The sequence below is a fragment of the Haemorhous mexicanus genome, chromosome 10 (genome assembly GCF_027477595.1).
Source record: "Haemorhous mexicanus isolate bHaeMex1 chromosome 10, bHaeMex1.pri, whole genome shotgun sequence".
NCBI classification, from domain to species: Eukaryota; Metazoa; Chordata; class Aves; order Passeriformes; family Fringillidae; genus Haemorhous; species Haemorhous mexicanus.
Window position 1 is genome coordinate 18758719 of NC_082350.1, and position 22091 is coordinate 18780809.

Below are 22091 nucleotides of genomic sequence, written 5' to 3' on the forward strand. Positions count from 1 at the left end.
AATTTCATCCTAGAAAAATTAATTCAAAAGAATATTACAAAGGAAGGAAATCTACATTTCATGAAGCTCTTTCAACACTCTCTATGATCTACTGCTTACCAGCAATGTAGAGTATAACACCATCCACTTTAGAAATGAAAATAAAGTTAAGAACAGTAATTTCCAATGGTTTAGATATCAGAGAACACTTTTTTAAGACTGGACCTTTCTGGTTGCCCCAAGTTAACATGCAGTTTTTACAATTTGTGCAATTATTGCTGGCATGCCAAAAGTGCAGTGTACACACTAAGGTTCTGTATGTGGGGGGATGTTAGTGGTTCTCTTCTGCTGCAGGAAAAAATCAACATGGTCAAGTGCTGTAAAGGAAATATACACAAGAACTACTCAAAACCACAGACATTGATTTGATCCACTTTACCTGAGACTTATGGCATTGCTTTGGGAATCATTAAAGAAGAAAAAAAAAGTCATATATGAAGTTTACTCTACCACTGGGGAAGGACCTCACAGAGAAAAAAAGATCATGCCACTTTACAATGCACACATAAGGTTTTTGGTTGGTTGCTTTTCAATGAAAAAGACAATTTATAGAACACAACAAAAATGAGACCTAGCCTGCAATACTGTCTGTTCTTTAATGGTAGCACTACGATTTCAGCTTGGCAGCATATTGACCAAGAAAAAACAGACCAAAAGCATCTGATTTTCAGCTGGATAGGGTTAATCATAGCATTTCTACCATCTATACTCTCTCATTCTTTCTCAAGAGAGGCTCATATATGAAAATTAAGCAGGTTTTGTGCTAGTGGAATTGTCATGTTTCACCAGGACACCATGGTCCTCTACCTGCCACGCAGCTGGACACACAGCCATGACACACCTCGTGTCACCAAAATGCAGTCTGTCACCTTGTTTTGGGCATGCACATGTGTGGTGAACAACGTGGACTGGACTGTGCTGCAAGTTGAAATCACACAATGAGACCCTGCCCCAGCTCTGCCATCCCCAGTGGAAAAGGTGGTAATGACAAACACTGCATCTTGGCCACATGAGATTCACAGGACAGGGAAGGTACCATGGTGGTCAGCTTTAAAAGGCAGCTTAGCCTCATAAAAATAAAAATATTAGATATTAATGAACTTCCAAAAAGGATATGAATAAAACTGGAGTTCCATTCTAACAAATGAACAAAAATTACTTCAACTTTTCTGCTGCTCTGTTTCCAAGAATGCAGACAGACAAGAAGACATTTCCCACACACATGAGGGCATCCACTTGTCACAAATGGAGAGAACAGGATTACACTCAGAACAGAATTTCTGCCTCAGATCCTTATTTAGATACTACTGAAAGGCAATAGTTTGAAAGAACTATGACACAACACTGAACTGAAGAGATAAATCTGCATAAAAAAGAAGTAAAAGCCATGATGTCTGTGGTTACTTTAATAACATTTATGTTCCATCTTCAGCACATTCCCATCTTCCTCATGCTGCAATATGTTAAACAGCATGAAACATTACAACAGGAATGATACAGTCATTATTCTTAACGGGAAGATGTGACAGACAACACATTTTGTCAGCCTAAGTTAGAACTGTATGACTTTAGTCCAGCACAGGAATTTTCAGCCTAGGAATGTTCTTCCTTTTAATGTGAAAGAACAAGATCAAGGGACACAGGAGGCAATGGATGTAAAGCTGTAGATCTGGCCTTGATACTGACACCTTACACAACCACAGACAAGTTTTATAAACTCTTCACTATCCCCATTCTTTGTCAAATGAGGTGCCATCTTTTTCATATGCACACTCTAAATGTTGGTTAATCACTGTGGAGGGCTGTACATGTTCAAATAATTCTATTTTATAATGAAAGAAAAGTTTGTCCACCCCAAAATCTTGTGTCTGCCTCAGATATTAATTAGTCTTTCAAAATACTCTGAACCCTTCTCCCACTTATCCTTCACCTACTAAGCCTACAACAGCTCCACAGAATTCAGGTACATTACAGAGCTGGAGGGGCAATGATCATAGAAAATTTACAGACTGTCCTAATCTACTCGTGGGTGTTCCTAATTAAAAGAAATTTAGTCAGCTACAAAAGCCACAGCAGTATTTCTGACACAAACTGTAACAATAAAAGCACTAACTGAGGTCTTGAATACTGGCAAACTATTGATTTTAACTGTAACATCTGTGTGTTCATTTTATCTGAACAAACTGAATTTGAGGATCTTAGAACTATATCACAATCGTCTGTTGATGACAACCACCTACAGTGGAAATATACAAACATTCAAACACCACCAACGCCCACAAAGACAAGAAGCGTATCTGGCATTTCATTACTCCCTTAAGAGCTTTAAAGTTGTATTGGAGGCAGACAACTGAATCCCTGTGCTGACTGTGCAATGGACTTTGAAGCTGGACACTTAAATACATTAGCATTCATGAAGATAAAACCTAAGGATAATACTTAAATTTGGACATAATTATTTTTAAAGTTATGTTCATGTTCTTTTCCTGGAGAAACTGGAAATGTATTCTTTGTATAGACAGAATATATAAATAGAGAAGTTAAATTCATAAAACAAAAATCAGTGGCAAAATTTACAACAAAAATTGCAATTTCTTGAGTATTATTCAACTTACCTGAACCAAAAATATAATGAGAAAATAAAAGTTGGCTACTCTTCTGAACTGCTCAAATAAGTTTTTTGGAACAAAATTCCACACTGTATACTAAAGGGGAAAAAAGGAGAGAGATGAATAATTACAACACAATGCACAATTTTTCAGTGCAATTTAGTTCTGCTCCCATTGAACTCTCCTAACCTAAATGTTCCCATTCCCCAGGTCCCCTCCTCCAGCCCTTGCTGCTGTATCCAATTTTTGTTCTTTTTTTTTTTTATTTCTTCCATTTTAAGTCCAGCTAGCAGGGAAGCAGTGGTGGCAACTGCATTTCCTCTACAGGCCAAGTTTAAAATGTTTTCCTCCTACTGGGACAGGGGCAGCTGGAGTCATTTGGCTGCTTATGTCCTGGGTAGGAGGAAAGAAATTAATTCCTGCAGCTGTAGCATTCCCTCTAACACTACAGCGACAAGGCACATCCCCACCATCAGCTCTATTGATTTCAATCCAAGGACACACCGGGAGGGAATCCGCAACTGCAGTCCACTGCTGATTTATTTTATGCAGAGTACTGGCCTTCAATTTGGCTATTTTAAAAATCCTCATAACCAGCTTCATCCTGCCTTTTACGTGGTTTTGGTAACACTGGATGAAAAACTATTTTTCTTCAGATAGCCTGACCAACTTCCTTAATTGCTTTGTACTTGAGTATTGGGAAAGAAGGGTGAGAGAATGAGACAAACTACACCAGAAGCAACTCAGCTTTTCCCTCAAAACAGTTCAGAGTTTGTTCCACTTTGAATATTCTATATGCACCACTAGACATAATACAGGCATGCACATCTGCCACACAACTTCTTAAGCAACACATCAAGTGGTTTTGCCATGACAAATTGATTCCTTACCTTGGATGATATGATTCTGTTGTCTGCAAACTTCTGAGGAACATAATGGCCATGCTGGGGAAAACGGTTTGCTATATAAATAGTTCTTGTGTCGCTTTGATGCGGTGGGTCAAAACCCTAGAACATAAAATAAAAAAAAAAAGAGGCAATCAATAAAGTTGATTTTATTAACTGCTGTTTTGCAAAATTCTGTGGAAAAGGACATTCAGATACCAAGCAGCAGTTTTAAAAGAGTAAAGAAAATTACTGTATAAAATTGAAGTCTGCTGTGTCCAGACAATTTTCAAAAGCTGTGGGGGAAAAAACCCAAAATCTTACTTTTGATGTTGTGTACTCATTCTGAAAAAATGAAAGGAAAAAACCTGTCTCAAGGTTAGAGAACACTTGCTACCATGCAAGCTTGAAGCCCTGCAAAACTTAAAAAGGAAGAAACAGAAATAATTTACAAAACCTCACAGCTGTGCTCACAATAACCCTAATAAAACAGTTTATTGAGAAAAATAAAAGGTCAAAACATGCGAGCTATACTACTATGCTGTAGTAACTGGATTTTGAAAAGATTCTCACCAGAGAAAAGCCAAAAGCATATGCATCTGACCAGTCAGCAGTATTTTTCCAAACAAGTTCTATCTCCAAGAACTAACATTTTGTCTCATTTCAAAAGTGATTTCCTGCCATTACCACCAGTTCATACATGAATGGTGCAACAGTGGAAGCAAACCCATGGGGAAAAAAAAGAAAAAGCTTACTCAGCAATACTTATCAATAATTTCCTGCCAAAAGATGATCTGAGTGAGGTCCCTGGGAATCAAAGCCCTGTTGCAGGTCTAATGGTCAGTGTTTTCATCATCTGCTTCTTCAAGAGAAGTGGAACACAAGTGTTAAACCTGCAGATGATACCACCCTGGGACCGCAAGAACACCAAGTAAGAGAAAATTCTTGACCAACCAGATGCACAGGACACAAAGACCCAGCACAAAGAAAATGCATCCAGAAAAAAAGAATAAAAGCCTGTAAAGGAATTTTGAAGAAAAATGTCAAAGGCTATAATAGATCACAGGCTAGACATGAGTCATCCACATCACCCCACTAAGAAAAAGGCCTTCACTGCAGAGGAAGCTGGAGGAGGAGTGGGAGCCACAGCTGAAGCACTGTGAACCAACTGGACAGCACCCAGAGGAGTGCAACATGAGCCCCAAGAGATCCTGAAAACATGACATATAACGCAAGGCTGAACAATCTAAAAAGCAAAGAGCAAACAAATTAGAGTCATTTAGCCTGGAGGAGAGGAAACTTGGGATATCCTAGTAAATCTCCTGATACACAGAAGACTTCCATTGAGAAAATGGGTGCTGTGAAGGCCAAAGAAGAACAGAAGTAAACAGGCTTAAGCTGCAGGTAAGAAAACCTAGGTCTGGGTATTGGAAAGCAAACAAATTCCTTTGTTGTGGAAAGGAATAATTAAATACCAAAACAAGTCATGAGAAAAGGTTGCAATGTCTGTAACACAAGGGCTTATATCTAGGTCATTCAAGTCTATGTTTAATTGAGCCTTTCCTGGGGCTACATGACTCACCAGAACCCTTCCTAGCAAAAATGTTCTGACCCGGAGAAGCAGGTGATGGCAGAAGATAACCAAACAGTAATAATTCAGATAACAGGCCAAGAAAACTACTACAGGAAAAAAAGCAGTAAGTTTTTAGGCATGAAATAAACTAGTGATATTAAATTTGGAACTGCTGTTTGATTGGGAGTCAATGACTGTCTGCAAAGCGGTGAATTCCAGCATAAGCATCACACACATTCCTAATCTTAGAACCAACTTGCAGAGTTTACACAATCTCCTTATTCTCTGATGCCAAGTGCAAGGACAACTGGTGGTGTCCTTTGCTAGAAAGGGCATTATCAATTTCACCACTGCAGGTGAGGAAACTGCATTTGCAGTTTTGCTCCACTTGAGAATGAGGCTCAGAGCTTTATCCATGTCAAATAAAAAGTGACACTTCACAGAACTCCAGAAGAGATACCTCTGTACCAGTTAACTACAGAAGATGAACAGTGAGCACAATGACTGGCACAAAAAATGGTTAGTGCAATCAAACATTAATTTTTTAAAATCCATTAATATCTCTAATGCAGGTCATTAGGTATGTTCACATTCAGGATGGTGTCATTTTAAAGTAAAGGAATAATTAAAACATCCTCTCAAACGCACAAATGTTTGTATTTGGCATCATTACTACAGAAACATTCTGCTTTAGAAAGAAAGAGGTCCAGAATACTGAAGTGAGAAAGAAAGGAAGGGGGATTTTTCAAAGAGATTTGAAGGAGAATAAACTTCAGATGACAAGCAGTGGAAGGCTGGTCTAGTCACATGCTCCAGGGTGAAAACTTGTTTAAAGATAAGAGTGGAGCAGGGAGACAAAAAGTAGATAGGGGAAAGGATGGAAAAAAATACACAGGATACCAAAAGCAAAATGCAAGGAACTGCAAAGCTTTAAGAAAAGAAAAACAGGCAAGAAAGGAAGATGAAAAAAAATGTACCTGTTAACTGCTGACACAAAACTTAAAGAGAAGAGTGTTTGTAGCAGAAGCATTTTGGATATCTGACATTAGTGACACAGTATTTCTAAATCAATCCAGAAGATGTCACAAATAAAAGTGTTTTTCAAGCACAAAAAAGGAGCCTAATTAGTCAGACTTCGTGCACAGTTCTCTTCTACATCTCAGAAAATGTCTGGCACTCACAAAATGCCAGACATCCTCACTTTGGAAAGTCAGATTCTACAGCCAGAAAAAATTCCACTCTAAATCAAACAGATGTAAAGCAAGGAAAAAAACCACAAAGAGCAGAGAAAACAAGTTGCAGTCTTCTTTCTGACAGTGATAAATGCTAACCTGCATGCCACTTGCTGAACGCTATTAAAAGATAAATCAAAGATTACTGACTGACTAGGATATCACTGAATTTTTATATGCCCTTTTTAGGCCACTATCTGAGCACCTGAAGGTTGATGAGTATGATAACATTTTATGATGAAGAGTAAAGATCTCTGTACAACTCCAGTCTCACTGCACAAGCACTTCTATTAGAATGACTACCTCTGCTGAAGCAGGCTCAGAGGACTAAAAGCAAGAACTTTACTTTCCAAAGAAATCAGAATCTCAGGCCATACAAGCTTACAGGTGCAGTTGTGGAGCTAAAACAGCTGAAATTTGCAGTCTATAGAGATTGATTCTGTTTTGTTGACATTTGCCACAGAGAAGGCACAGAAGCTGTGCAGTCAGCAGATCACAATGCACACGCAAAGCAGGCCGGGGACAAAAACCCCTCAGTTGTCAGAGCTGCGGTTGGAAAAGGACACATCCCTGACAACCTCAGTGACTTGGCTGCAGTCACAGCAGGAAGTGAGTGTCAGAGCTGGGAACAAAACCCAGATTTCCTAAGTTTTACAACTATAACTACTAAAAATCACTTGAAATTAGCCAACAACCCTGCTGTCTCATAACTAGCTGATGAGACCACAACTAAGCAGATCTTCCAGAGAAATTTTAATCACACATCTCTCCAAGGAAAATTCTGCACAGGCATTGAACTTCATCGTTCAAGAGCTGAAATGTGTTTAACTCTTCCCCAACTATGGGGCTGGTCACAGAGCCTGCTCCTGACACGAAACTGATTTGAAGACCAAATTTCTGCCCAGCGAGGGATTTTCCACAGTGACTCTGTGCAGCCAGCAAAGCAGTGCAGAAAGCACACTGTTCCTAATTTCACTTAATAGACAGTTCTCTCTCTTTCTAACGTCATTCTCCAACTCAGCTGCAAAAGTAGGGTAGCATGCCCTTGTCAAAGGATTTCTGCAGCTAAACAGCATGAGCAGAGAAACCCTAAATTAGAGTCTTGCAAAATGATTAAGTTGTCACCAATCTCTTTCCAAAAAAAGTTAGTTTCCCTGCAGTTATCTAGTGAAGTGATTCCTACCCAAGTGCACAGATCACTGACTTCATAACAAATAATGCAGAATATATGACAAGACCTGGCTTTTAAGGCTTCTTGACCAGGTATATTACAGGCATATATATTACACGAATCTCCTTTAAAGAAAATTTGACCATAAGATGAAGTGACCTGATTTTTCTCCCCTTCATGTCGCAAATTAAATCTAGATTTATTGGCTAAAGTTCAGTTCTTCAGATGATTTACCAACACAAACCAGGCGTTATCTACCCTTGGAATACAGCTCTCATTTTATCTTTGCTACACACTTCCCCAGCAGAAGTTTTGCACCCAGATGAACTTAATACCTTGGTTTTGAAAACAGCCTAAGAGCATGCCTCCTATACACAGTACACAGATACTCTAGTCAAACTGATTTATAAAGCACAAATAAAAATAACCTTTAACAAAAAGAAAAAGAAGTGATTCATAGTTTTCATTTCTTATAAATTTGAATGACTGTAAGCAAAGTAATTTTCACTAAACTTCTTCAGCAGTTACTGTTCTAAAAGTTAGACAAAGATATTCTCTGTGCAGTAAATTAGGCCCCTTTAAAACAGCACAGAAAACACATCCTGGGGAACTGAGGAGAAGTATTTGACTGCAATTTTATGCAATTTATTTCATGAAAGCCATGGGATTCAACAGCCACCCCCCCCCCCCCACCCGCAAACAACTCTTTCCTACATTTTGTCTGCATCTCAACCACTGTACTTGGAGAAATGCCCACTGGCCATCAGGCAAGGAAAACTGATCCATCCCTTTTCCCATTTTGTTCGTGGTTTTGGTTTTGTCTTGGATTTTTTTTTTTTTTTCATCTTTTTTAATATGTCATGCCAGTTGTTTGGTCATATAATAAAGAGCTTCCCCACAAAAGAAGAGTTTTACGCTGCTGCTGAGGAAGCCTTAATAACACACATAACGAACTCGGCAACCGCACAGGAAGCAAATGAGGATCAGCACTACAAAAAAGACCCTCCCAACACCTGCAAGTGCAAAGGAAGAAAAGAAAAAAAAGGCTTTTGTACTCAACCTGTTGCTGTAACATACACATCTACCGCAAGACTTAACACTTCAATACCACTATTAAGGTATGGCAGTGTGCGCCAACACCCTCCTCACACACTCTACAGCACTGTTAGGTGAGACAGCAGAAGTCCACAGATCTTTCAGCAAGGATTACTGACATGAGACAGACAAGCAACACGTCAATTTCATTATCAAGCTTTGCAATACGTGCATTGATAATCACAAATAATCCACCAGGTGGTTTTTGCTTATGACTTGCATAAACTTCGTATACTTTAGTATCATCTCCCAGGGTTTCTCATTCATTACTCACAGCTTTTACAGAGGGGGAAGAAAAACCAAACTTGTATTTGCCAAAAGAACTTCTGCTATGTGACCACTGAAAAGTGAAAGGGGCTTGAAAGAAGGAAGTCTCATTCAGAGCCTCTTCCTCCTTTAAAAACCCACACTGAACACAACAAGACAAAAGCAGCATCTCCCCAAAACCTTTCTGAATATCACATACTACTTAATAAAGTTAATAAACAGAAGAAAAGCTTTCTGAGACCAAGTTTTCTCCTAGGGAAGTGACTTGACTGATCATGGCTGCAGAAGCAGAACACCACATTTCCTGGCAGACAGCCCAAAAGTCTGCTATTACACTGATGTCAAGATATATTTTGATTAAAGGTGTTTTGAGGAAATGGATTTTCTTGCTTAGGATTTTCTTCTGAATATACACAGAATACTTTTCCCTCTGTCAGATAAGATGATCTATTCACACTCCATGCCCATTTTCAGAAGTCTGTGTAAATTTGTACTCCATACAGTCAGCCAGTAATTCTTTCAGTCATGTAACTGGGCAGCAGTCAAACTGAATTTGCCTTATCAAAGGTTAGCATGAAGGAAGAAACAGCCTCTCGCAGCAATTTTAAACACTGCTCTAACAACTAAAATAGTGAATCAGCTGAAGCACCCTGATGTGTATCCAGTGCCATGCAATTTGTACCTCCCCTTTTAAATACCACTGCAGTAAAGAAATAAAACTACTTAAAGTCATGCACTATTTGTGCAACTTCCTCTTCCCCCTTAACTGTATCTACAGCTGTTCAAAATATCTGATAATAAATCATGTTGTAACCTCCTAAAAGACCTATAAAAAGATTACATTCTTTTGTGAAAACACACCCTCTAGGTAACAAGGCCTGTGAAATCATGAGGCAATAACACTTCCTTTCACAAAGTTAAAATATGCCTAGTATTGCAGTAAGAAAAGTTGTCCTGGTGCTTGCCACAAAGTCCTGCTCACACTCAAGTGAGCTCAAGTCGTTCTCACTTTACACACTATTTTGCCAAGATGCCCACCAAAAATAACTTGGAAAAATCCCTACTTAAAATTTTAAAAAATCATCTATCTTCTCTTTATTTACCTGCAAACACAAGAGGCAAGGTAAGCTGGCCTCATTCACTGCTAACACACTGCCCCACACCAGTTTCTCTGCTCAGGTCACCGATGCCAAACAGACTGGTCTTGGAACATCAATAAAATCAGAAAGGAAAAATGAGCTGAAAAGACAAGTTAATATTTCTATCATAGCACTCTCAAAGGCTGCTATAGCATGTCCAGTTCCTGTTAGCAGCAAAGGATTTGAATGTAGATTCAACTAAATTCTTTAATTCAATAACAGTCCAACTTGCATCAATGAAGGAAATGGTTTTCTTATCCTCCCCTAAAATCCAAATCACATTATTTATAAAGCATAATCCATTTTGGACTTCATACGATAATACAAACCTAAGACCTTGTAATAGCTGCTCTTTCATGACTGTCTTCAACAGAATGCCAAGATTCACTTTATCAATCCAGTAACCAAAGAGGGCCTACACAAAAGCCAGGGAGGGACTGTTTAAGTTCTTGTAGTGATATGACAAAGGGGAACGGCTTTAAACTGAGAGGGGGCAGATTTGGATTAGATACAAGGAAGAAATTCTTCCTTGTGAGGGTGCAGAGGCCCTGGCACAGGTTGCCCAGAGAAGCCATGGCTGCTCCATTCCTGGAAGTGTTCAAGAACAGGCTGAATGGGGCTTATTCTCTTGCCTCAATGTGCTTAACCAGCCAAATGCCTCTAATACATTCCTCGTCCATTGCTTTATTTTCGGATGCTCCCTGTCAGACACACAGGGATGTATTTTGCTCAGATGCTTTTTGGAAGAAAAGAGACTCTACAAAAAATTGTCTTTAGCTCCAATGAAGGAAGAAACTTAGTTAACATTCAGGTTCTAAGAAGCAAGCCTCAATCCCAAAGGCAGGGCTAGTGGCTCCCACGTTACATTTCAAGGCCTGTCCATGCGCTCTCATTTTTTTTTTTCCTTTAAAAAAAGTGTTTTACATAAAGTCCAATAAGTTGAAGAGACACTGAGGCTTGACAGTGTCTATAGTCCAAAATGTCAAATGTGGTCTTCTGCAACATGCTCCCAAAGCAGCCCACTGCTCTACCATGGAAATGAAGATGCCTTTGCAGTTCCAACTACACAGCTCTAATTTCAGAACTAAAAGTTTTCCTCTAAGGGCTCCAGCAATTAGTTTTCTTTATCTGCAATATCATCTTCCTGTCAGGCACCTACAAAAGGAGGGTAGGCGAGATTTTTAAAGCTGAAGGGTGACTTCAGACACCCATCAGGAGACAACTACAGGGTATCACACTTTATAAAATAAGAAATGAGAGTTCAAAAATCACAAGCCACTTTTTCAGAAGACTTCTCAAACTATATAAACTACATTGAACATGGAAAGTGCTACAATCCTGCAATAATCAACCACACTACTAAACAGGCCACAGTAAGAAATACAAAACCAATGCAAGAAATGAAACATTTAACACACAAATGCTTCACATACCTCTAATGACCTTAGGATGGATCTCAGAAGAAGAACCCCCCAAATGCATCCTTTCCGTACATTCCCTGCATTTGTTAACTAGGTTTATAGCAGATTTTCAATATTAAATAAAGCATTCAAATCTGTGACAGGCTATGAACTTTCCCTTAAGGCTAGAAAGCAGCTCAAGTTTTGTAGATAGCAATTTCACCAAAAAAAAATGACATTTCTCAAGTCCACGACAGGAAAAATACAGAGCAATCATACATTCCTTCACGTACTGGCATACTAAATACACTATTATCTTAAAATGAAATGCTTTTTACCCTCTGCTTTGAAGAATCATTTATAAATAAGTATTTTACACAAGCATGAAGGGCTCCTGTTCTGGACTACGCATACAGCCATTATTGAAAAGCCTTGTTTTCAATATTTGGATTTGTTCTAGTAGGCAATAGCTATTTATGCCAATCAGCTCCTGCACTGAGGGTCTAAATCATATTTTCTTTCAGCATGGAACAAAAAACAACAAACCCTTTCCAAAAGCATCTTCCCCCAAAATCCCCATTAAATAATAAATCTTAAGGCTTTTTCAAAATGTGTGCCAAAATTACACTGACAATTGCTGACAATGGCTGCTCAACAAATTTCACAGGAAGAGAATTTAGTTTATTGCTGGAACTGTCTGGCTCTTCTTTTAACATGCTTTGAAAAAGCCTGCTCTGTAAAACATTACAGTTTTGAGTCCACTGCATCCACCCAATAGCATTTTTAGCTCTAATTCCATTTTGAACATGATTTATGATTTAAGTGTCAGTTTAATGCCCTGCTTTCAGACATGTGTACAGACCAGTCTATCCTTAAAGCTTGCTAAATCTTAAGCTTCCTTTCCATTTTGCTGCAATTCTCTTTCCAAAGAGAAATGTAAATATCTACAAAAATGTGCACAGCCACCCAAAGTAGCATAAAAACATGCAAAGGGGTAACAAAACACAACAACAGATGACAACATGTATTTTGGGGGATAAACCATTTAAAACCTCTTCCTCTAGTAAAACATTTCAGGATAAAAACAAACAGTTTGCCTTTTTTTCTGCATCATTATCTCTCCTTCCCATTTACAGGAAAGTTCTCCTTTCCCAGACTTATTTTAACTCAAAGTAAACAAGGAAAAAAAAATCCTATTAAGTCACTGCATGTGGGAGGCCAAGGAATTGCAGGCGCCTGTTTTTTAAATCACAGTGTAGTTCTCAGTCCTACTTTCTATCTTTTCTACCATGGTCTGTACTAATGCTAAGTGGTTTTCTCAACAGCAGGTGAAAAGAGGTTGAAAAAAAGTCTAGCTGCAAATATGTCACCTGTGTTTTGCTAGAAAATATGACCTTGCATTTACAGAAACACTTTGTCACATCTATTTTGCTGCAGTTCTTACCTGCTTGCTTAACAAACAGATTTTGTACTAGAAATTGAAGGATTTTTTTGAGAGGTGAACTTTTTACTGGTGACATAATTACAAAACCAGTCATAACTACTGAGCACATCATAATACAGTCAAGAAAAAGCAAGAGCAGATCGTCAGTGAAAGTCACTAGTCATGATGCTTTTAATGAAATTTAAACACATTGTTATATTTCTCTTTCATAACTTCTGTCTCTCTATCTCAGAGGAAAGCAAATGTCAGTTTTAATGAAGTCAGCCAACCCATTTAAAACTAGAAAAACAAATACCAATGATATTCAAAACACATGTTGAATGCTACTAAATCCAGCATGGATCTACTTGCCTTAGATTACAAATTTTACCTTCCACTGGGAGTGCAGCAACAATCTCTGAGCAGTAAACAGAGCCTTTCACCCATCCCACCAGATACTCCCTATTGACCAGAACACAAATAGTTTTTGCTCATTGTTAAGAAAATTCTATTTTTCTCCCTTAGTCACATAAAAACCATAAAAAGACAGAAGCTATTAAGGGAGCAGGACCCCATTAGTGCAGGAATATCATACAGTCAATTAAATAGTCTATTCTTGAGTGATAAGTGGAAATTTGGCACAACAAAAATTTGCTGTTTAAAAAGCTCATGGATAGGAGAAACAAGAAAAGAGAATGAGACAAGATACAGGTCAAATACCTAAGCCTCACAGCAAGGCAGCACATCAGACAACACCAATCTTCCCATTTTTAAAACAGTCTTAGAAAGAATCAGTGTCAGGACTGGTTTGATTATGTTTTGGTATGCAATTCTTAGATTTAGAGTTTAATTTTCATGAGGTAAGACTTACGAATTACACACAGGACACAACGGATGTCTCCATTTGGAGCAGACAGCTGGCTGAAGACAGGGCCAGGTTCTGCAAGCTTTGGAACACATTGTCCTGCAAATGTATCAGCCCTCAGCAGCCACAGAATACAAAGGGTGAAAAGACCCTAACACATGGGAGCACTAGTCCAGCAGATCAAAGAATATCTCTGGCAAAAAAAAGAGGGCCACATTTGCTCGTCTGCTAATTTACAGGAGGGGAGTGCTTGACCTCCAGCTCTCAAACCACTCCAGCAAAGCAATGCAACCTTTGGCCTGCTCCAACACGCACCTCGCTGATCCCTCAGTGATAATTCAGAAGGTATTAACCGTGCAGTCTGAACCCCAGGAACTCTTCTGAACAAATATGCATTTATTTTCCTAGCATAAAATAACAAGCAGTTAGTTAGCTTTAGCCAGAAAGGGGAAGAGGCTTCACTGACAAATAAGAGGGGGGAATACAGTACTCCAGAATAGCAAGGTGATTTCAGAAGCTAGATTCTCAATTCTCAATCATTGGATTAGTTTAAAGTACTTCTGGCATTCAGAAAAGAGAAGGAATTTTGGAGGGGGATGGAATTCAGTAAAATGATTAAGAGAAAATAATACACACTTGTCAGTGCAAACAACAAAATAAATGCTGTCCACCTTGTTCAGAATGCCAGTAACTGCAAGGTATTACAAAATACCATCTGTCCTCTCAGAACATCTTAACAGTAACCAGCATCTGAAAGGAAAAAAAAAAAAACAAACCACATCCCAGACATCCAATCCTCTAATGCTAATCTATTTGAGGACATTCCCTTATTAGTAAAAATTTTTCATTAGAACACATCTAGAAGATGAACACTCCTACAGATACTGCGCTGGCTGTGGAGGGTGTGAGGTGTGACAGGCACTACCTACACAGAACAGTCAAAAACATACCCTGTGATCACCCCTCAGTGCAGCCTATAGAGAACTTCTGGATTTGATAAACTCTTGACATCCCTCCCAATCTGAACCTTCTTATAAGCAGGAAATAAATAAAATAGCCTGGTAACTAGGTTTTACAGTTAATCTATGGATTTTATCTTTGATTTACAGTAAAATAAGAAAACTGCATTTGCCCAAACCCAGCTCTCCACAGCATTAAAGCTGTTGTGCTCTATAGCATTCAGGTCCTTAAACTGCAAAGATACTTGGCCAAATGCAGCACAACACTTGTCTTGAGTTGTCATTAACATAAGAGGGGCCAGGCAGGCAACTCTTAGGTTTTGTCCATGTAGAATCCTTTGTACTTCACTGAGCTCTTAGACAACAGCTCAAAAGGCTCAAACTCCTCATAACAGTAACAAAAGAGAAATCCTGAGTCCCTTCTCCAATTGATAGGACTAATAATTTAAAATTATGCAGCTAAAATCATACATACAAGGGTATTCTACCACAATTTTCAGAGACCTCTTTGCCAGAGAACTGAAGGTGTCAGTACATTCTGTTAATAGCACTGCAACAGCTCCTGCACGGCATGTGCACCATCAGAGAGCAGCACAGCCCAAATGCTGCTATAAACCCACCAAAGGAGAAGTGGAACAGAAAGTCCCCGGGTGTTACAAATGTACTCTCCTTTTGTGTTGGTACTGCACAAACTCAACCATGGGAGCCACAACAGCATTTGGTACACAGATTTGCCATGAGGTCTAACCCATCATATCTGGAAATGCAAATAAAACAAACTATGCTATTCCTGAATATTAATGATGCTTCCTATCAACTGTTGTTTATCCGGTTGCTTTTTTCGAGCAGAGCTGGCTGTGCCTGTGGTGTTATGCAACTCTCCAAATCCACATGCCTACTGCTCTGAGATCTCAAGGTATCAGAGCTGGAACCCAGACATCTCTCCCGCCCAAAGCTTGTCTTTATCATGGCATTTTATTCAAAGCCATGAATCATAACTCCATTTGGCTCTATATTTTTGCATTACTAGAACCTAAGTACTTCCAACTATTAACTACATTCTATAACATCACATCAACTAGGAAGTTAATGACTTACTATGCAGCTTATTTCGCATGAGGCAGCATTAGATGGAGAAAAATTGATAAATCGTCTCTGCTATGGCGGTGTAAATTGTTTCAGAGCAAGAAAACCAGACTTAAGGCCAAAACACTAAACCTGATGATTCGTGCTACACAGGCACTGAAGGCTGTACTACTGTCACCCATTTCTTAGATACAACAAATCACTAAAAAACATCTAACACCTCAGTTAAAGAACTGTTACGGACTTCTAAGATGATAATAAGAATGAATGAAGCCTTACATTCCCAGCATGTCTCTTCAGATGACTGTTCATGCCTTTCTATCCCTTTCTGTAGCTCTACAGGCACGCACTGGACTTCACAGAGAAAGCACAGCAAAGTCACTACTTTCAAAACATAGCTAAAATCATCTGAATTCAATACCAGGTCCTCTCATTACCTGAAGTTCACCTGCTTCATTCTCTCCCCATCTTAACAATTCAAGTTCTCAAAACCATACCCACTCCTGAGCACTCAGTATATGAAATACTGCTCCCTTAAGCAAACAAGAAGTTGCAAAACAATTCATTGGTTTCATACAGAGTACTTAAAAACTACCTCAAAGCACCTTCAGCTAAGTACCAGTCCCTCCCCCTTTCCCCAATCCCTTACTACTTTTCCAGCATTTCTGCACACCAACGTTTTTTCTTTTGTATTACTACAACATCCCACTTCCATCACTCCCACACATTTGCCTGACTCCAACCCTCCTGTAAGGATGAGGACCCTTTTATAAAACCCGTTGCCACATCAAGCACAGGTACAAACGCACGCTCCAAAGGCATCCAAACCCACACATTCCTCTCTTCTCCTCTCAGACACAGATTCTGGCACCTTTTGATTAAATTATTTCTGTCACCCCACTCTTCCTACTCATTCTGGTTATTTTGTCAGCATCTTTCCCCATGTTTTTAGCCCTCTGACATTCTTTCAGAACCTAAACATCACAGCCATGTGGAGAAACAAACATATGGTGGGATCTATGTTAAACCAGCAATTACACACAGGGATGAGTTGTCTGAGTGCATTTAGGAAGAAACATGCATTATGATACCTATCTTAGGCCAAATTTCATCTTTATGAGCAGTGAAACAACCAAGCCATTAACATCTGTGACGTCTGTAGGGAAAAACCCACAAAACGTATATCATTGCAATAATTTTTTCTCATCAGTACTATATTTAGATGTCTGCCAAGAATCTTGAATTTTTGTTGTCCTGCTTTTCTACTACATTAATTGGTTTCTTCCCTGTCAAAACTAGTGCAAGTTTTAAACAGTTATTTTCCACCATTTTCCTTTAAGAAGCACTAAAACCTCCAAGTTTATTGCTCATCCTGTTACACTAATGTTTTACTTTCCATTAAGGGCAAACAGATTTCTGGAAAGCTGGTCAGTGTACTACTTGCAGTGAAAAAAGCAACCATGTTTGATACATGAATTGCTAGCACTGATACAGTCCTAATCTAAACTCTATAGAAGACTGCATAATGCTGCTTTAAAAACCACACACACAAACTGCAAGCCACCTTCAAGTGGAAAAAATGACAGCTATGTTATACCAAGTTTTTTTTCTAAAAAACATGTGCAGGACTGTAACAGAACAGAAGAGTGCAGTCAGAGCTCTAACAGAGCAATTAATTTCCAGGTCAGTAACTCTTGGTGTCAGACCAAACTACTGAGCACTGTCAAGCTGCCACTGAGACCATGACCACAAGCTCTGCCTCAGACACAGAACTGAGAAAATCTATGGGCCATGGGAAACCAGGTCAGGGAAGAACAGGAGGAAAAAAGAAAACACAAAATTTTTTATCTTTTTTTTGGGTAAAAGTGATGCAACAAATTAAACAAATCATTAGTGAGACAGAAGCTTTAAGAAATCAAAATCTGAAAACCTAATGTAAGCTCTTGCACTAACCTGGACAACATCCGTGATGCAAAGTAACTCCAAAGAATGGAAGAAGTTATTTTACAAATACATACATCATTTAGAAAGAATTTCTCCCTTAGAGAAAACACAAGTAGGATAATGCTGGTCGGGGCAGGAAGCCGGCCAATAGCTCAAATCAAAACAGTAAATCTCGATGTACTTCCCTGATACAGCAGCACCGACGTGACAGCCACGGCCGCCTGGTTTCCCCTGCTCGTTCTAACCCAGCACAGCAAGCAGCGCCCGGGTGGGGGGACAGGCACCCTCACTGCTGCCTTTTACAAGTGGTTTCCCCCGCCAAAAGCATTTCACGGATGCTTTCCTTCAATTTCATTCACTTTCAAATCCTCAGCACGCAACGGCTGCAAAGCGCTCAGGTACGGGGAAATATTTGAGAGAGACGCAGGTCGGGTGAAAAAGCCTTAAAACATTTCGCAACGGGAAGGAGGAAGAAACTGCGAATCTCTGAAGTGTCGGTCCAAGGAAAAAGGCACCGTCACTTCTCCGGGAAGTTTGGGGAGCCCTTCACAACGGGGACCACACGAAAGAGAACGCGCTGTCCTCTGTGCCAAGGGGATTTCGAGGGGAAACCCCCCCCCCCAAAAAAAAAACCAAAACCAAAAAACCCCAAAAAAACCAAATCCAAAACAAAAAAAAAACAACCAAAGGCCAAAAGACCGGAACAAACCCTCGGATACGGGTTAAAAATAAAATTTAAAAACCCTTTAATAACGATCTAAGTGCAGCCTGCGGGTCTCCCCAGTCCCCGCGGGGGGAAGGACTCTCCTCTCTCCCGCACCCCGGCCCTGTCTCCCGCTCCCTCCGCGGACCCGCGGCCCGGGCGGCGCCGTCGGGACGGGGCCGAGCCGAGAGCTCGCCCGGCCCGTGGCGCGGAGGGTGCAGGGAGGCACCTACCAGCTGCTGCCGGACCCAGCGCAGCATCCCCGGCGGCGCGGGTCGCGGCCCCCGCGGCGGGGCTCCCTCGGCAGTGCCGCGCCCTCCCTCCGCTGTCGCCGCCGCCGCCGCCTCAGGCGAGCCGCCCGCCGCGGCTGCTCCCCATGGCGCGGGGCCCACGCCGAGTCAGGAGCGGCACAGCCCCGCCGGCGCCCCGAGCCGAGGCTGCCGCCGCCATCACAGCACGGCCGCTGACACTCGGCGGCTGCAGCCGCCCCGGGAAGTGACGTGGCGGGGCGGAGAGAGGGGCCGGTGTGAGCGATGGAGCCGTGAGGGGGGAGCCGCCATCACCTGTCCCGGGCCTGGGCTGCTGTGGTCCGGCCGCTCCGCCGGCCTGAGGTGCGGCTTCTCGGGCACAAGAGCCGTGCGTGCGCTCGAGTCATCCTCGGGTAAACTTCCAGCTCCCCCCGCACCGCAGCCCGTCAGGGCTCAGCGCTCTCAGCCCTATGAGGGTCCCCTGTTCTACCCAAGGGAAGCTACTTCGCACCTTACTGTTTTGTCTTTCTTTTCTTTGCAAAATGTGCAAAGCGTACACATGTTGGAACAAAGACTTTGAAAAGACAGCAGATAATCACTGATTTAAAGTAAAAGCCCAAGTGCACGGTGTGTGGGTTTCCCAAAGCAGGGAACAGGTGCTGGAGGATCCGGCGCCCTGCTGCTGGCAGCATTGTCTGGAACCGCTGTTTGTTAAAATCGGGTGTAGAAACGTGCTGATGTCAGGCAGTGATCTCTCTGAAATCTTCCCACCTGGACGCGTTTTGTGTCACCTGCTCTGAGTGACCCTGCCTTGGCAAGGGGTTGGGCCGGGTGATCTCCAGAGGTCCCTCCCAACCTCGGCAAATCTGTGATTTTCCTCTGAGAACAGCTGTTGCTTATCAAAACAAAACGGTGTTCAGCGCCAAATACCGGACACACCTATACAAGTCTGCAGCTTCTGCGCCTCTGTGACTAAGAACTAAAGGAGATTATTTTAAGCAGTAAAGACCTGAGCGTTTGTGACCAAGTACTGTTGTCCCTGAAGTCAGTGACAATTTTGACACTGAATTAAAAATAAGTGTTTCTGTGAGTGAAGAGCACTGTTTCTGCCGCTTCCATTTGTTCCCAGGGAATTAGGACTTTTAGCAACGAATCATAATCGTATCTGCTGTAGTATTTAGTGTTCATATAGAAATTTAGAATGTAATTCAGGATTTAAGATGGATGATCTAATGTCTGAGCAATGGAATCTTGTGGTGGTTTAAGTATCTGCATTTAATTAGAAAAATAACGTTTAAACAGTGGGGAACAAAACTATTTTTATCAGTCACTTAGGAAAGCTCATGTTAGCAAAACTTGGTATTAAATGCTAGGCATTATTTCAAAACATTTAAATACATCAAAGCAGAGTTTCAAACAGCTTGCACTACCCTATTCATCTAATGAGAAGTCGAAAATAACAGAGTGATTTCATAGCTGTGGCATGTTGCCTGGAGAGTGGCCTTAAGCCAGAAGCTGAACTGATACACTCAATATTCGTGCTCCTCTTTTATCATCAGATGTAGAACAGGGTCCTGACCACTACACACTAAAATTCATATGCCATTACTCTGAAGTGCAAGAATATTTGTCACTCTCTCCCTGCCAAATTCCAGTATGAGTTGCACTTTCTGCAAGCCTGTTTCCATGGCTTGCAGTTGTGTTACATAAAGCTGCTTGGCGCTGTCTGTTCCACATTTGCTGTAATGATACTGTTTCACCAGACAAAACTTGGAAGCAATTTGCAAGTGATTTGAACTCTGCAGTTTGTATTTTTTCACTCTAAGATGTTTGTATTTTAGTGGATGAAAGTATATTGATAGGATGGATTTTTTTTGCTCTGTGCAGCAAAGGCACCTTTTCAAATATACAGAAAAATTTCACTAAAAAAAATCCTTTTCTACCATCCCGCCTAGTAAAACTTTGCACCTTTTAAATTGCTCAAAAGCCTACACTAGACACTTATGAAGTTTCATCTCACCCTTGAGAGATAAATAGTGTTCAGAAGAGAAAATTGAAGTAGAGCAGCCAAGCCAGATATTGATTAGCCAGTAACACTCCAGCACTTCTCAAATCAGAGGTCAACTGTATTAAGAATTAAGATTCCCACATCAGAGACCTCACTTTAAAATAGTGTCATGGAGTCACCTGAATTCACACAGCAGGCTTATACAGAAAAAAAAAAGGAAGCAGAGGCTGAAGGAAAAAGTCACTTTCCAAAAATTAGGTTTAACCCATTGCCCAGGCTCTCTTGATTAGACTCCAAGCTTTCCACTTAAGTTTCTATGAGAGTAGTAATTTCAGATGTTTGTTTAGCAAGATCAGGATATAAATGCTGTCTGATAAAGAAATATTTACATAAACATAAAAACACACATTTGAATGTTAGGTCCAGCAAGCTTTTATTTATGCATGCATGAGTAATTCTTATATAATCAATGGTGCTACTTTTAGGTTTATAAAATTAAACATTGGTAACCACAGAATCATTGCCTGAACATGCAACCATCAAATTGTCACTGGGGCTGCTGATGCTTCTCCCTGAGCTTGTGTGTGACACTCACACATTTCCATTAGTTTTGAGACCAGCAAATGGTGTTTTTTCCAGCAGGAACTGGTGAGATGCTGTCAGGCTATATGGCCACATCCAGTGCATGATGAGAGGAGATGGAAGTGCAGCACTGATGCCAGAGGGTGAGCTGCCTGCAGCATTCCTGCCTTGGAAAACTGAAGTGCCTGGCAGCTGAGCCCTGTCACCTGCACCATCCCAGGCTCCCAGGGTGCTGCAAAGGGGGTGATCTCATCTGATGCACTGACTTTGGGGCAGCCCAGCTCTTGTGTTGCATCTTTGGGATAGAAAAACAGAAAAGCCAAAGAGGTGCAGAGTAGAGATGGAGGTTCAGAGCAGGGATGTAGGTTTCTGTAGCAAAACCCAGTAATACTCCTTACTGTATAATTTTCCTGGTGGAAAATTCCTTTGGTTTTATTGAAATATTTTGTTATTTCTCGAAATGAGTATTTTAATCTATGCATTATTTACTTGCTAATTATGGTGCTAATTAAAAATGCACACTATAGAAATACCTGTTTTGTTTCTAATCCATCGAGGTTAAGGGCTGCCTGACAGACACAGGGCTTCTTCAAGGCATCTTTATTCCTAAAGCATTCACTTACTGGCTGAAGCATCAATTATATAGAGATAATCAGTGGCTGATTTTCAGTCACAAGGCTTTTCATCTAAAGCCACATGTGTATTCTTGCCTAGAGCAACCAGTCTTCAGGGGAAAAGTAAAAGAGTTAAAAAATGAACTGAACTTTTTAAAGGGAAACCTTGTGTGCAGTTTGCCACTCCCTTTTTGTGCCCTGAAAGAAATAAAATCAGATTAAATAACAGGATGCACAAGGTGACATTTCC

The 22091-nt window shown here is 40.6% G+C and overlaps 1 protein-coding gene across 1 annotated transcript in view; it reads right to left on the reverse strand.

The window, feature by feature from the left end:
* The window catches only part of ATP11B (ATPase phospholipid transporting 11B (putative)), a 60782-nt gene extending 41943 nt beyond the window's left edge, over nucleotides 1-18839 (reverse strand). Inside the window, exons 1-3 of the mRNA XM_059855707.1 lie at nucleotides 18623-18839; nucleotides 3539-3655; nucleotides 2655-2744 (exon numbers count right to left, since the gene is read on the reverse strand). Coding sequence (XP_059711690.1) covers nucleotides 2655-2744; nucleotides 3539-3655; nucleotides 18623-18649 — 234 coding nt within the window. The 5' untranslated portion in view covers nucleotides 18650-18839. The remainder of the gene's footprint in view (nucleotides 1-2654; nucleotides 2745-3538; nucleotides 3656-18622) is intronic.
* Between the last annotated feature and the right edge of the window lie 3252 nt (nucleotides 18840-22091).